General features: G+C 37.1%; 1 protein-coding gene across 1 annotated transcript in view; it reads left to right on the top strand.

Moving 5' to 3' along the window:
* Pola1 (DNA polymerase alpha 1, catalytic subunit) overlaps positions 1–14986 on the top strand; it is a 313417-nt gene that overhangs the window by 238996 nt on the left and 59435 nt on the right. Inside the window, exon 36 of the mRNA XM_050126455.1 lies at positions 261–354. Within this exon, the coding sequence (XP_049982412.1) occupies positions 261–354 (94 nt within the window). The remainder of the gene's footprint in view (positions 1–260; positions 355–14986) is intronic.

The raw sequence follows: 14986 nt of genomic DNA, 5'->3' as shown, positions 1-14986 counted from the left end.
CAGTTTTTTGACAGCAGGGGTAATCAGTCTGCAGCTTCGCAAGTAGTAATCTGTGATCAAAGTGACAGAATTTATTCTGAATTGTGAAAGATACATGTGTTCTACGAGGGGGACAAACCATTAGTATGATCCTCTCCTTTTTCACCCCCTTTCTTTACAAAATGTTGTTTGATATGGAAGTTGAAATTAGAGAATACACTCTGTTGAACATGATCTCCACCCCCCCCAGTAGTATTCATTTATTTTCTGTTATATTGCAGTATTCTGACAAGTCCCTGTACACCCAACTGTGCTTTTACCGGTACATTTTTGATGCGGAATGTGCATTGGAGAAACTTACTGAACATGAGAAAGGTATGTTAAAATACTGTAATTACCTTTGAGTTTAAAGTGTAAATTTGCATCATAAAAGCCAGACCTACTGTGTCAGGCTGTTCACACAGCATCACATTGCTGTCTCAGAAGCAGGCTGTAGGGGCCTATGTGAACACAGGGATCCCCTGCATGAGGGGCGGTGGCATAGGAATCCCCAGCTTTGGCCCGCACAGCCTGTCTCACATTGTTCTCTATTAAAGCAAGCTTTTGGGGGAGGAACGGTACAAAAAGGACTCTTTAAATGCTATATTTTGAAAATGCTATTTTCTATAGAGTTTAGTAATTGTAATAAAGTAAGCATAGGCAACGTGATCATTGGGCCTACAAAAACTAGATATTATCACAAAAAAAAATAGACCTGGAGTGTGTCTCCGCTATTCACTAAAAGCCTAGGTTCATTTTGAAAGAGAGGAGTGGGGTGGAGTTCTTTTATTGACTCCATCCTAAGAGAATGTATAGGTGCCTCAACCCATATGATCAGATGCTGCCTGGAGCCCTCTGCACCCGGCATTTCCTTATACAAGACTTGCAAGCACTGTGGGACTTAATGGGTCTGGGAAAAGCTTTGTTACATAACTTAAAGTATTTGAAAATGTCATGACAAGTGCATGGTTTTTTCTCCTACCTGAAAATCACATTGACAACTTTTCTATTACCTGTAAAAAATAAAAAAGGCAAATTTACGCATTTTTCTTATTAGTTACCTACAGAGTGTTGATGTTGTTTGTCAGCGAATATCAATTCAGGGCTTTGTTGGTTGGTATTAGGGCTGGAGGCAACCTCAACAGCACATAAAAACCTATAAATATTGCTGGATTTTTTTCACATAAGAATTCTCGTGCTGCCTTTGATTTCAATGATTTTAATTCTAATCATAAGTGAGTTCACTTTTTCTATCTACAAGATACTCTAGAAATTATTTTTATTTCTACAACTTCCCTAGTTTATCTGTCCTTGAAAAGAAAACATTTTTACACCTAAATGAGGATCTTGAATGAAATACTATTACTTGTCTTCGAATGTTCAACAACCACTTTGGCTTTCTCCACAGCATGTTTTCTATGAGTTAGTTGATCTTATGTAGACAAAATATTCCTTCTGCTCCCTAATAAATAGGCTTGATAACAATTATTAATGGCTAGTATCTACTACATTTACTTGTGTTATCATTAATGTATGTTTTCCTTTTGCCCCCAAAGACTTTCCCTTTAGGGTACTTATGAATTGGGAAAATTGAACTCTGATTCTCTGAACGCATCTGTTTTTCTTGGGGTTGTTAACTCTTTCTGGGTACGTCAGCTATGAGCACCCACTTCTTCATAATGTCTTTGTTCATCTAGCCACCTTATGTTTTTCATTTGATGCTTTTGAACTCAAAGTATATAAAATTTTATGGAAGACAGTTTTGTAAATTCTTTTATGAGAACCTGGATTGATCATTCATGACTGTCAGTTTCATAAAGCCCAATCTTTATTGGAGATAAGTAGAAAAATGATGTAGAAAGTCAAGAGTATATATGGCTTGTCACAGAAACAGGAAGGAATACAGTAGCCACTTGGAAGCTCCTTGCTGAGCAGTAAAGGAAAAGTACACTTATAGGCTGTGTGTGTGCGTAAGTGTAAGTGTAAAATGTTTCTTAAGAGAGGGTCTCACCCTGTAGCTCATATTGGCCTAGAAATGCTTTTGTAGCCCAGACTGCCCTGGAGTTTAAAGCAATCCTCCTCCTGCCTAACTTTCCCAAGTGCTGGGATTACAGACTTGAACAACCATGCCCAGCTTAGAAGCTTTATCTTTTAGAAAGTTACCTAACATAGCATCCACCTCACAGCCATCTGTAAGTGTAGTTTTAGGGTATCCAAGTCCTCTTCCAGCATCAGTGTACACTGCACACATATACAGTGCATGTATGCGTGCATGTGTGTGTGTAGTCAAAATACTCATACAGAGAAAAAAATTTTACCTTGACACAGACCTTTAATCCTGGAAGCAGAGGCAGGTCTCTATGTGTTCAAATTCAGCCCTGTCTCCATAGCAAATTCCAGGACAGCCAGGGTTGTATAATAAACCCTGTCTCAGAAGAAATGAAAACCCCTGTCCAAAGCACCCTGAATAGGCAAGTGAATTGTTTTGTTTCAAATAAAATAGAATTGAATACAAGCTGTAATCCATATGAAGAAAATGTGAAAAAGGAATTTTTTATGCCAAAAAGAACAATAATAAGGAATTTAAAATAATATAACATATTTATTCTTCTCACTTTGAGTTGAAATTAAATTCTCTTTTAATTTTCTGCTCAAGGGATTCCATGTATAAAAATGAATTTTAAACTTGTAGAGACCAGAGGGCAAATATATTTATGTAATTTGGACTGAGGCCAGAACACCAGAAGATGTTGCCACCAGAAAATGGCAATTGTGACATACAGTTACATCACTGAGAATGCAATCTAGGCATTGTCTGTCAACAAGTGCCTGGTGACTGGTATGTGAAGTATTTGATAGAGACCCTGTTTTACTTGCAGTTCCTAGCAGTGTTTCCTTCACTAAGATTGTTTTATCATTTCCACTATAAAGGCTATATTTTAAATGTTGTATCTGGGTGGTGGTTTTAATTTTTGTTTGAAGCTCAACGGTTTGACTTGGAAGAAATATGTACAAATTATTTGAAAGAGGTTTATTTTTGCAGTGAAAAGTAACTCTGTCAAAGCTTTTTTTTTTCTTTTCTTAAACTTCACTTTCAAATGAAAGTTTACAGACCATTAGTCCATAATGTGAATTAACCCCATTTGGTATTTTCCCCTTTCCTTTAAAATGTTAAAGGATTGTTACTCACTTTACTGCATGCTCACTGTAACTGCATAACCTTTTTAAAAGTCTTATTCCTGTGGGATATTGGCATTATTGTAGTAACTGCTCCAGAATGTACACAGATGGCATAATGGATCCAAAGGATATTTTAGGAGACCATTGTGGCAATACATGAAGTAAAAATTCACTTCCAGGATGGCAGTATAGAATGGTCATGTTTGACTGCCTCATTCCATGGTGCCTTGCCTGAGTAGGGATAAGTGAACAGTTTGGAGAAACCTGAATCAATTCACATTTTTGCCTAGGTGCCTGAATTGTCTGCTTTTAAATGCAATAGGGAAAAGGTGTCTTTTCTCTGCAGAAAAATGTCTTTTTATGCAGAAATTGTAAATATAACATTTTGTTTAGATTCTATTTATGTGTTGAATGTGAACTCTTATGTCAATGAAAGCAAGATGGGTGAATGATACTCTTTGCCCTGGATGACCTTAGAGTCTGTTGGGGAAAGACACTAAGTGGGATATTATCACCACTAACCTGATCAGTTTGCCTTAAGCAAAGAGAGAACACTAACTGTTTTTTTCAGTTCAGGGTTTAGCCTATTTCTAGAAAGAAGTTTTATTATCAGGTACCATTTGTCTTACTGGATGCTTAGCTATTCTTATTTTATGACGGTATTTCTCATGGGGCGGATTTTTCATTTGCTGGGAGTACAACAGCAAAACAACAGAGACTACATGACTTAAGCAACAGAAAAATACTCCCTCACAGTTCTGGATGATGAAAATCTGAGTCCCAGCATTAGTGGCTCCTGAGGCCTCTCTTTATCTTGCAGGTGGTGGTGTTTCTTTGTATGTACTCTGTGCCAAATATCACACATACACATACACATACACACACACACATGACAGGTGTAGCTCTTGGTGTCCTGGAATATGCTCTGTACACCAACCAGGCTGGTCTTGAACTCAGAGATCTTTCCTCTGCCTCCTAGTGCTGGGATTAAAGACACATGCCACCATTAGAGCATTGCTCAAACTAGATTAAGGCCCACTATGAATCTCTAATCTTAATTTAATCATATTAAAGACCCTAGCTCCAAATACAGTCATCATACTTAAATATCAATTTAGGGAGACAACATATCCTGAAGTGCACTTGGTAAGTTGGCACTTGTTTGTCAGAATTGCAACACTAAGATTTTGCATCCTGGGAGCTGGAGGGATGGCTCAATTGACTGCTCTTCCATTTGACTGTTCTTCCACTTGACTGCTCTTCCAGAGTTCAATTCCCAGCAACCACATGGTGACTCACAACCACCTTTAATGAGATCTGATGCCCTCTTCTGCTGTATACATTAATAGATAAATCTTTTAAAAAATATTTTGGATCCTGTTTGAAGAAAGGAATTGGAGTTACAGCATAAATGTTTAATTGATGGTGATTTAATGTCATATGTGGAGCACCTGTAGGAAGTCTGATTTCTCAGTGGGAGTCCTTTTAGGCTGGTTAGACTATCTTCATATTCTTCCCTACCTCCCTTTTTCCATTTTTTCCCAAAGGCTTATGGGCAGCTTCCTGTTCCACAGCCTTCTAAGTTGCACCTGCTATGAGAGCTGGGCTCTTGAGCCCTCAACCAGATGACACCCTGCATTCACTTCTTGGAATTTTAGTCTTACTGCTTTTCTTTTTTCTTTATCAGGCCCCTAGTTCACCTGCTTTCTTGGTTTTGGTTTGATTGTTCCTTAAATTTCTCAGGTTGTTTTGTTATTGTTTCTTTCCTTCAGTCTTTCCTTTATGTTTGCTGATATTTCTTACAGGTTTTCTTATTTCTTACCTTTTTTTAGACAAGGTTTCAGAAGTAGCTCACGCTGGCCTCAAAGTCAGTGAGTGTAATCCTTCTAGCTGTTCCTCCTGTATGCTGTTATAGGCCATATCAACAGGATTTGTTTTTGTTAGTGCCACGCAGAACTAGACTGGCTTTCTGTAAGGTCCTTTTCTATTTCTCGCCATCCTTTCACAGGTGTAACACGGGACCTCAAAAGAGCCCTGTGAGGAAGCAGCAGGCTAGACTCATTGTATTGAAGAACAAATTAAATTAAAGAAGTGTTTCCATCCTTTGCATTCCCCTGTGACCTTTTTGAGGAGTCTCGAGTGTTTTATTTTGCTTTCTCTTTCACTTAAGTTCGTCGAGACAGAGGACTGCATCTTGTAGCCTAATCACTAAATATTTGATTAAAGAATTGCTGAAGGAAAACAAGGTCACACAAGCAATTTCAAGGATTTTAGTGGAATTATTCCTAGACAATATTTCTATTCCTGGGGAGTGCTTTATAAGAGAAATAGTAGAACTTGCTGTATTATTTACCTTTACTCAATTGTCCATAAATTGAAGTTATAAGACTTTCTTGGTATTTGCATGTTGCTTGTATCGATTCCACTAGTTTCAAATGATACTGAAGGCAGTGACATGTGTCTGTTATTTGGCTGATAACAAACTTGAACTCAAAAACTATCAGGTCTCTTAACTGGTGAATGAGCCAAGCTGACCACTTCTCACACTTCAGGGTCCTGTTCTCTGCTTGCTGTCTGCTGAGCAGCTTGCTCATGAAGCAGGCATACTTGTCTTATCCTTGAAAAATGGTCTTCAAAAAAAGACAGTAGTTAGTTCTAAAACATGAAGGGTATCGTAAAGGTACTGCTTTTGTTTTGTTTTTTAATTTTTTTTCTTCAAGGCAGGGTTTCTCTGTGTACCTTTGGTGCCTGTCCTGGAACTAGCTCTTGTAGACCAGGCTGGCCTCAAACTCACAGAGATCCACCTGCCTCTGCCTCCCAGGTGCTGGGATTAAAGGCATGCGCTACCATTGCCTGGTAGACCGATAAGAGTTTTACGGAAACTATTTGTAATTTGGAGATTTCTGTGCATCTCAAGGTATTCAATGTTAAAAATTTCTATTTCTTTAACTGCTAAAGTCAAAATGCAACAGATATTTGTTATTGCTAGAAGTCCTGAAATAAAAGTAGCAAACAATCCCTTGACTATTTTCTCAGTCAGTTGACATTCTTAGAATTTACTTTGTTCAATCATTCAGGGCATTAGAAACAAAGCCGTGTCACACAATGTCTGGTCTGTTTATTTTGCTCTTAAAACTCGTGAGTTGAGTTGTTTCTCTGAAAACTTAATTTTTATTGTGTAGTTGGATTTTTCTTTTGGCTGCTAGCTCCCAAATAATGACATAGAGACTCATCATTAATTATGAAAGTTTGGCCTTAGCTTAGGCTTGTCCCACAAGCTCTTGAACTAGGAAGTCATGTCAGGCTCCTTGTCCAGAGCTTTTCTTAGCTTTCTCTGGCCCTTTGTTTGGATATTCAAGCCTCCACATTGGATGCCATATATAACAAGTCTTTCTCTGTACCACCAGCTCCCAAATAATGACACACAGACTTCTTGTTAATTATAAAAGCTTGTCCTTTAGCTTAGGCTTGTCTCAACTAACTCTTACAACTTTGACCCTTTTCTGTTAATCTACGTTCTGTCATGTATTGCCCATCCTGCTTCCTCTGTGTTTCCTCATGTCTCTTGCATCTTTCTAGATTCTTGCTCCTACTTCCCTTCTCTGTCTAGAAGTCCCACCTAATACCTCCTGCCTAGCTATTGACCATTCAGCTCATTATTAAATCAATCACAGTGACACATCTTCACACGGTGTAAAGGAATATTCTGCAACATTATTTTATTTATGCATTCATTTCATTATTTCATTTCATTCACATTCATGCAAGAGCACACATGTGACAGTCAAGGGATACCTTGCAGGAGTTGGTTCTCTCTTTCCACCCTGTGAATTCCAGGAATTACACTCAGGTTGTCAGTCTTGGCAACAATTAACTTGCTTGTTGAGGAAGCTCCTTCCGCTCCTTCAGCCAATAGCTGCTGAGATACCAGCCCACTGGGGTGTGGTCTCTCTTCCTTTAAAAAAGTGGCCACTTCCCTCTGCTCTCGCTCTGCTTCTGGCGAGTAGGCTCCATTCCTGATTGCGCAGAGAGGGCTGTTGTCTGGAATGGTGATCTGTAAGTTTTTCCCCCTTAAAATAAATAACCTCTCTAATAATCATAATTCCAAACTGGTGTGGAATTGTTTGTGACTTACGCCTTGCTTTAACAAAGTAAGTCAGCTTGCCAGCCCCCAAAACTTTTTTTAAGAAAACTTTTACTCTTCTTTTCTAGATTTTAATTGGATTTTGTATCAAGTGTTGTGATCATATTCATCTGCCTCCCCCAACTCCTCCCAGATCCACCTCTCTTCCCTAGCTGCCCAACTTTTTGTAGCCTGTAAGTCCAGTTTGTGCTTCTCATACATTTGTGGATGTGTGGCCTTCCACTGGAATGTGGTCAACTTGCCAGGGGATATACTTTTAAAACTTAAAAAAAAAAACTCTACCTCTCCAGATAGCTATCATTTGTCAACAGCTCCTTGGTTTTAGGTGGCACTTGATGCCTGCTCTCCCTCCAAGCTGCTGTCACATCATATGTACAACTTCTCTGCTCTATCTGAATGATACTATTTCCTTGTAGTCATTTATAGAACACCTCTGGCTCTTTTTTTCTTCAGAAATTTTGTTTTTAATAACTAATGCCAGGTAAAATGTACCTGCCACATTCATAGAAAAATAAAAATCTGACTGAAACATCAATTTGTTCATAAAATTGCATCTTTTATAATTGTGAAATAGTTTAAGGGAATTTTTATGATAGAAGTTCATAACTTGGCAGTTCACAATATAAGTTCTCTGTTATATTTAGGAAGTTCTTGTAGAAGTATGTAAATAATTTTCAAACTGGGTATCCTAGTTTGCTTTTCTTTCTCTGTGATTAAACACCATAATCCAAAGCAACTTGGGGAGTAAAGAGTTTAATGTCAGCTTTGCCTTCTGGGTCACAATTCATCAGTGAGGGAAGTCAGGGCAGGAACTCAAAACGGGAATCTGGAATAGACTTAATGGAGGCATGCTGTGTGGCTCATGCTTAGCCAACCTTTCCTACATTCTAGGCCCACCTGCCTCGGGATGGTGCTGCCCAAATCAATTATCAATCAAGATAAGCTATTGCAGATATGAGCACAGGCCAGTCTGATAGAAATAATTCTTCAATTGAGGTTCCCCTTCCCTGATGACTCTAGGTTGTTTCAAACTGGTGATAAAAACTAACCAGCCCACCAGTCTAGATGACACTTCCCTAAAATTATAGTTCAAGCACTAAAGCAGGAGGAATGCTACAAGTTCAAAGTCAGCCATATAATCTCTATATTGAGATCCTGTTTCAAAACAATTTTGAAAATAGAAAAGTGAATTATTGCTGCTGTTGTTAGATGTTACATAATTTTACTCTTTATCTTGAAATACTTTATTTAATGTTAAAGTAAAGAACAAGTTTTTGCAAGATGGATAAAAAACAAGGAACACTAAAATGTTTTATGATCATTATCTATGGGTGGATCATTTGTATTTTCTTCTTTATACTTTTGAATTATTGACAATTTCATATATATATATATATGTATTTTGATTCTATTTGCCTTCCCATTACTTTTTCTTGTTACCCTCCTGCTAAATTCCTTCTTCTCAACTGAGACCCCCCCCCTTCTACTTCTTGAGTGTATCACATTCAATTTAATTTGGGTTGCTTGCATCAGCATGGACAGATTACCAGTGGCTACACTGCTGAAGAAAATGTCTTATCCTAACCCCACAACCATTAACTGACCCCTTCCTCACCCCCAACAGAAGTTGACAGTGCCAATCTTGTGCAGGTAACCACAGCTCTTTGTGGGTACAAAGGCCATGACATGGCATGGCCCTTTTTACTTTTATGCAATTTCCAAGTTACAAACAGCTTTTAAAATAGGAAAAATTAAAAACACTACAATTTCACAAAGACTTTTACTCAGTTTACAGTGGTTATTCTAGCAATTTACAGGGTAGGTTGAAAACAACATATAAATGATTGCAAACCAACTCTTTTTTCTTTGCATTTTCCCAAGTGTGATCAGTATACTAGCAGCATTGGCATCACCTGTGAGCTTGTTAGAAATTCAAACTATCAGGCCTCTCCAGACTTGCTGCATCAGCATCTGCATTTTAACAAGATCCACAGGTAATTCCTAGACATGCTAAGGTTTGAAAAGCACTTATCTGAGACATTCTCCCATCCTAATAACTGAAGCTTACTCCCATTTTACTCATTCATTGATTAAAACCATCCTTATAGTTAAACTCTAAAATGATAAATATGCCAGTTCCAGGAGTCCTGCTCAAGTTTTTAAGTAGACTTCCTATCACAGTCTGGTTTTTTTTAAAAATATATTCTGTAATTAAACTAGAAATGTAGTGGCCTAGGAGAGGGGGATAAAAGAAAGCATGAGCTCTATCCACTTTGTTTCTTCCTAACTAGAAAGAACAAGAGAGAAATAAATTGGGAATTTTTTTTTATTTTATTTTTCGAGACAGGGTTTCTTCGTAGCTTTTGGTTCCTGTCCTGGAACTAGCTCTTGTAGACCAGGCTGGCCTCGAACTCACAGAGATCCTCCTGCCTCTGCCTCCCAAGTGCTGGGATTAAAGGCGTGCGCCACCCCCGCCCGGCATAAATTGGGATTTTCAAAAAAGCTTTCAGCCTCTCAGAATTATAAAAGAGAGAACTGGAATGTAGGTCTACGCGCACTTCATACAAGGGCCACTCAGTGTGCTCCCAGATTGAAGTTTCACCATCACTGTTGTGGACCTCGTTGCAACATTGATTTAGCACATTTGTAAAGATTTCAAGTAGGTTTTTTTTTTAAATGTAAACAAGATTTTTAATTTTACTACTAAAAGGTTTTAGCAGTTGATTTTTATGTGCTGTTTTCTGCTCACTACAGCAATGACAAAACATGGATCCCTGTCACACTGCTTTGTTACTCTGGGTACTGCCTGTTTTGTTTTTAACTAACACAGTGTAGCAGAAGAGAAAGTACGTTTTCCAGGAAATTGTCACTTTAATTGCTTTGCCCTTAACTAGAAGTGTCTTGGTTCTGTACATTTTCTGTCATCCTTTTTAGTATAACTAAGGTAGTATGTGAAAGTTGCCATGCATTTGGGCAGCAAACTTCCAGATTCTAATTGTGTGTCTTTTCTTTCAACCCATTTCTGTAAATATGCATTCAGCCTTTGCATTTTTATGTACTCAGGCACCCAGAGGCATGCTATGATGACAGACATGTGACTCGTTTTATAAAATTGTTTCCTATTACTGTCTTTTCAATGAACAGGCTCCTTTCCCTTTTTGTAGTGACAGGCATAGCAGCACAAACAAGGGCACCAATGTTGCAGTGTCTGGGTGATAAAGTAGTGGTTGGTGGCCTTCATTTGCAAAACATATTGTAATGTTTTTGAGTGGTAAGAGTGAAAGGGACCTGGCAGGATTTTCCTTCATGTACTTTTAAGAAATACACTTCTATCGCGAATGAGAGAAAAACTACTAAACAGTTTTCAAGCAGCTAGATCAGAATGTAAGCTAATCACTTTATTTTGAAGAAAAGTATTTTTAAACAGTTGAGCTGGTGAATTTACTTCTGAAATGTATTGTGCTTACACAGTAGATGGTTTTATTTCCATGATGTTTTTTACTACATAATTATACATCTTAATTACGTAATTACTATCATAATTATTATGTAATTGCATGTACTTCCACTAATTACAAAATCAGGAAGTGTAATTATCTAGTAAAAACTTTATGAAATTTCATGCACTAAAAAATTACTTAAAAGGCTATTCCAATGGTCTAATGGAAAGCTTTCCACGCTTGGTCTTACTCATGGCTTTTGGACTTGAACTCATAGCCCAGCACAAGGACAACCATAGACTATTAAGTATTTGCAGTATTGGTCCCTTTGAGTTAACATTGAGGTGCCTTTTCACTTCCTTGTGATTTTGGAGTTGTTGTATAAATATCTATGTTTAAGATAGAGTCATAAAAACTCAATATAAAGAGATATTCTTAGAAAAATAGCTAGTATAATAACAATCAGAGTATTTAGGTCACAGAATTGTCAGGTCGTCTATAATAAGAGTACTTATTTAGCTACCTCTGCCTTTAAAAAATAATAGTAATAGCCAGTATTTTGATTCTTTAGTTTAGAGAGAATTTTATTCAGTTTATATTTATGTTTTCTGAGATTTGAGGAAACATCAAAAGAACATATTCTCTTCTACTACCTGATGTCAAGCAGCTTCTGAGACATAAACATAAATGCACAAACATGTAACATCAGACCATAAATAAAGACAGAAGGTTTAATTCAATAAAGCTATGATGCCTTTACCATTCAAAACGACATACAAATTGCACAGTGAAACAATAGTCATGACAGCAAATTAGATATGACATCTAAATTACACTATAGAGAGAAATCCCTGAACCATTTTGGTCTGTAGGAGTCTATTTTAGCCCACGTTTATAACCCATCCTAGAGACTGCTTTATTGTCTAAGTGGGGTAGTGTTGTAGAAGAGTAATTGGAGGTTGGTTGAATTAATTGCACATTAATTAGGAGGAAAAGGTTTATAATACTCATGGTAGAGAAGAGAGTAAGTCCTTTAAGTATCATGATAGCGTGCACTATAAAGTTTCAGGACTGCATATTAATTGCCTCTTGGCTTTTGGGTGAAAATGGGCATAGGAATGAATATTAAGTGATTATTTTTGCTACATACATAATGTGTTATCTAAATAAAGTATTATGGAGTTAGATGTTGTTACATGAAATTTTCTTTCACCAGATTAGTGCTTTTCCACTAAGTGTAATGAACAACTACTGAAAAATCTATCACAGTTAATTCTTTTAGCAGAGCATCCTAATAGTCAAGGTTCATCTCTGCATTCTTACAGACAGCTGACATTCCGTTTTCTCTTAGAGCTTTCAAAAGATGAGATTTTTTTTTTTTTTGTAGTTTTATCATCTATTGACTTTGTGTCTTTTTGGTTTTTTGGGACAGGGTCTGTCCTAGAACTAACTCTGTAGACCAGAATGGCCTCAAACTGTCTGAGATCTGCCTGCTTCTGCCTGCCTCCCAATTGCTGAAATTAATGGCATGTACCACCACGCCCAGCTTACTTTGTGACTTTTCATATCAATTAAAATTTCTAATGGATATGAGTTTTTTATTTTGTTTCTCAAGACAGGGTTTGGTTTCTCTGTTTAATCCCTGCTGTCCTGGAACTTGTTCTTCAGACCAGGCTGGCCTCAGACTCATAGAGATCCACCTGCCTCTGTCTCCTGAGTGCTGCCATATGACTTTTTAAAATTAACAATAGTCTTTGAGCAAATTAGAAGATTTATAGTCATTCAGAAATGTTTTATATTCTCAGCAATAATTGCTATTTATCTAATTTTTTTTTTTTTTTTTTTTGGTTTTTCAAGACAGGGTTTCTCTGTGGCTTTTGGAGTCTGTCCTGGAACTAGCTCTGTAGACCAGGCTGGTCTCGAACTCACAGAGATCCGCCTGCCTCTGCCTCCCAAGTGCTGGGATTAAAGGCGTATGCCACCATTGCCCGGCGCTATTTATCTAATTTTAATCTGACTCTCAAATTTGTCTCTGCATTAGATAAGAATTATTTTATTTTTTTGATAAGAATTATTTTTAAGTGGCATAGTCTTTTCTTCACTTAGCCCAGAATATAATTTGTCTTCACTGTCTTGATAACATTTCTCCTTATCATGTTTTTATTTTTTTTAAAGATTTATTTATTATGTATACAACATTCTGCCTCGATTTATGCCCACACACCAGAGGAGGGCACCAGATCTCATTACAGATGGTTGTGAGCCACCATGTGGTTGCTGGGAATTGAACTCAGGACCTCTGGAAGAGCAGCCAGTGCTCTTAACCTCTGAGCCATCTCTCCAGCCCCTTATCATGTTTTTATAAGTAGGTTATGTTCGCTCTGTAAGACAGCATTGCTTCTCACATAGCCTCTTAATTTTTGTTTGTTTTAGTGGTTGGTATTTTCTTTCCTTTCCTTTGTTTAAACCAAGTGTTTATGTGGTCCAGAACAGCCTTTAGTGCTTTAAAAGTTAAGTATTTTCTTAGTTCCCATTGTAACACATATTTCAAAACTGACATAATATTTATGCTGACTATTTAATTTTGCTTTTCTTTCTTACAAACTGACATTTTTTCGTTATTTTACATAATTCCTTAAATTATTTATAATTATAAAATGAAATCAGGCAAAACTTTTGAAGACTAATCATGAATGGCCTTGTTATCTCTAGTTTCCCTGTTACCACAAGCCCATTGTGCTAATGTAAACTTTAGCATAGTTGGGCATCATTTAATATTTCTACATGTACTATTATGCCTTCATATACAGAGAAAAGTCATCATTTAATTTGACTCATCTTAAAGTACTTCTTTCTGTGGTTGTTGTGAATTTATTCTGATTCATCTGCATTGCCTTACACCCAACCATAATGGTAACTAGAAAGGATTAATTGAGTTACTGTTAATTGTATTCTCCCAGGTCTAGGCCATGGGAACCTTGATGCCTTTCTTTGAAGCTTAAGACTAAACCAACTATGTTCCAAAAAATGATGGGGTTGCTGGCTAATTTGAGACATTGACGATATACTTTTGTTTAAAAAAATGGTGCTAAACCAAACTCATAACTAAGATCACAAATCCAGGTCTTCATATAAGTCTGTTTTTCTATTCCTCGTGCCCTGAACTTTGACCTAATTCACTCAGTGAAAATGTTTATTCTCTCTCTGCCCTATGTGGTATATAAAATACATAGGTATAAACAAGGCCTGGTTCCTGCTTCTAGAGGTAAATCTATTTCTGATCACTTGCTTATTCATGCATTTACTCTCCACGTGCTGGCTTTTTATGGGAGTTGGTGATGGTATTTGCTTTACTTGATGCAAGGGGTGGAATCCAGGGTCTTGGTGCAGGTTTTTTACTATTGAGCTACCTCTCCAGACCTTTATTTAGACTCTATTGTTCATGGAGAACATTTATATATGTTGCCATGTGGGTAATTGACATTTTTCAGCTAAGAAAACCACCTCAAAGAGAAAAGATGACCCCCCCCCCTCAAGTTAGCAAGGCTTGGGAGTCTAAAAGTTTCAGATTCTTCATGCTTTGCCATAGCTTCATTGCTCCGAATCTAGAAGGAAAACTTCAACCTGAAGGCCCAATGTTTCTGATAGGAGATAGTAATCCTAAAGTGCTTCAGTATCTAAACCTTGGGAGAGGTTTCCAGATAGAGATGGAATCTGAGTTGCGCCCCTTGAAATAGGTGAAGATTTAATAAGCAAAGATGTAGTCACTTACTTTGAAACTAAGTTTTATGTTTTTCATTATTTATCTAGCTCTTACAAATCAAAGAACCACGTGTGACAAATGTTTAATGATTTTAGTGTATCTCTCAATTGGAGTTTAGCCTAAAAGTCCTTATTAAAGGAGTTGATCTATATGCAGCTTTAAACCCAGGACTGGAAGGGCAGTCTCTCTTTACTCCCCATTGTAACCATTGGTAATACTTTGAAAGAAATTGATCAATCCTTCAGGATATATCTGTCAGAAGTATATCAAAATGTTTTCCTATCTTAAATAATTTAACTCAGAATATAATAATGTAAGTATTTTGACATGAAAATGTTACATAATGTGATATATCCACTTATCTTAAAACAGATGTCTTTTAAAGAAGGAAGTATGGTAAGACAGAACATCAAATAGTAATTCAGAGGGATATATGGCCAC

Source organism: Alexandromys fortis, unplaced genomic scaffold (assembly GCF_014885135.2).
Source record: "Alexandromys fortis isolate MF-2015 unplaced genomic scaffold, M_Fortis_MF-2015_v1.1 scaffold_256, whole genome shotgun sequence".
Classification (NCBI taxonomy): Eukaryota; Metazoa; Chordata; class Mammalia; order Rodentia; family Cricetidae; genus Alexandromys; species Alexandromys fortis.
The sequence above is the reverse complement of the archived record's forward strand: the minus strand, read 5'-3'. Positions and strand labels throughout refer to the sequence as shown.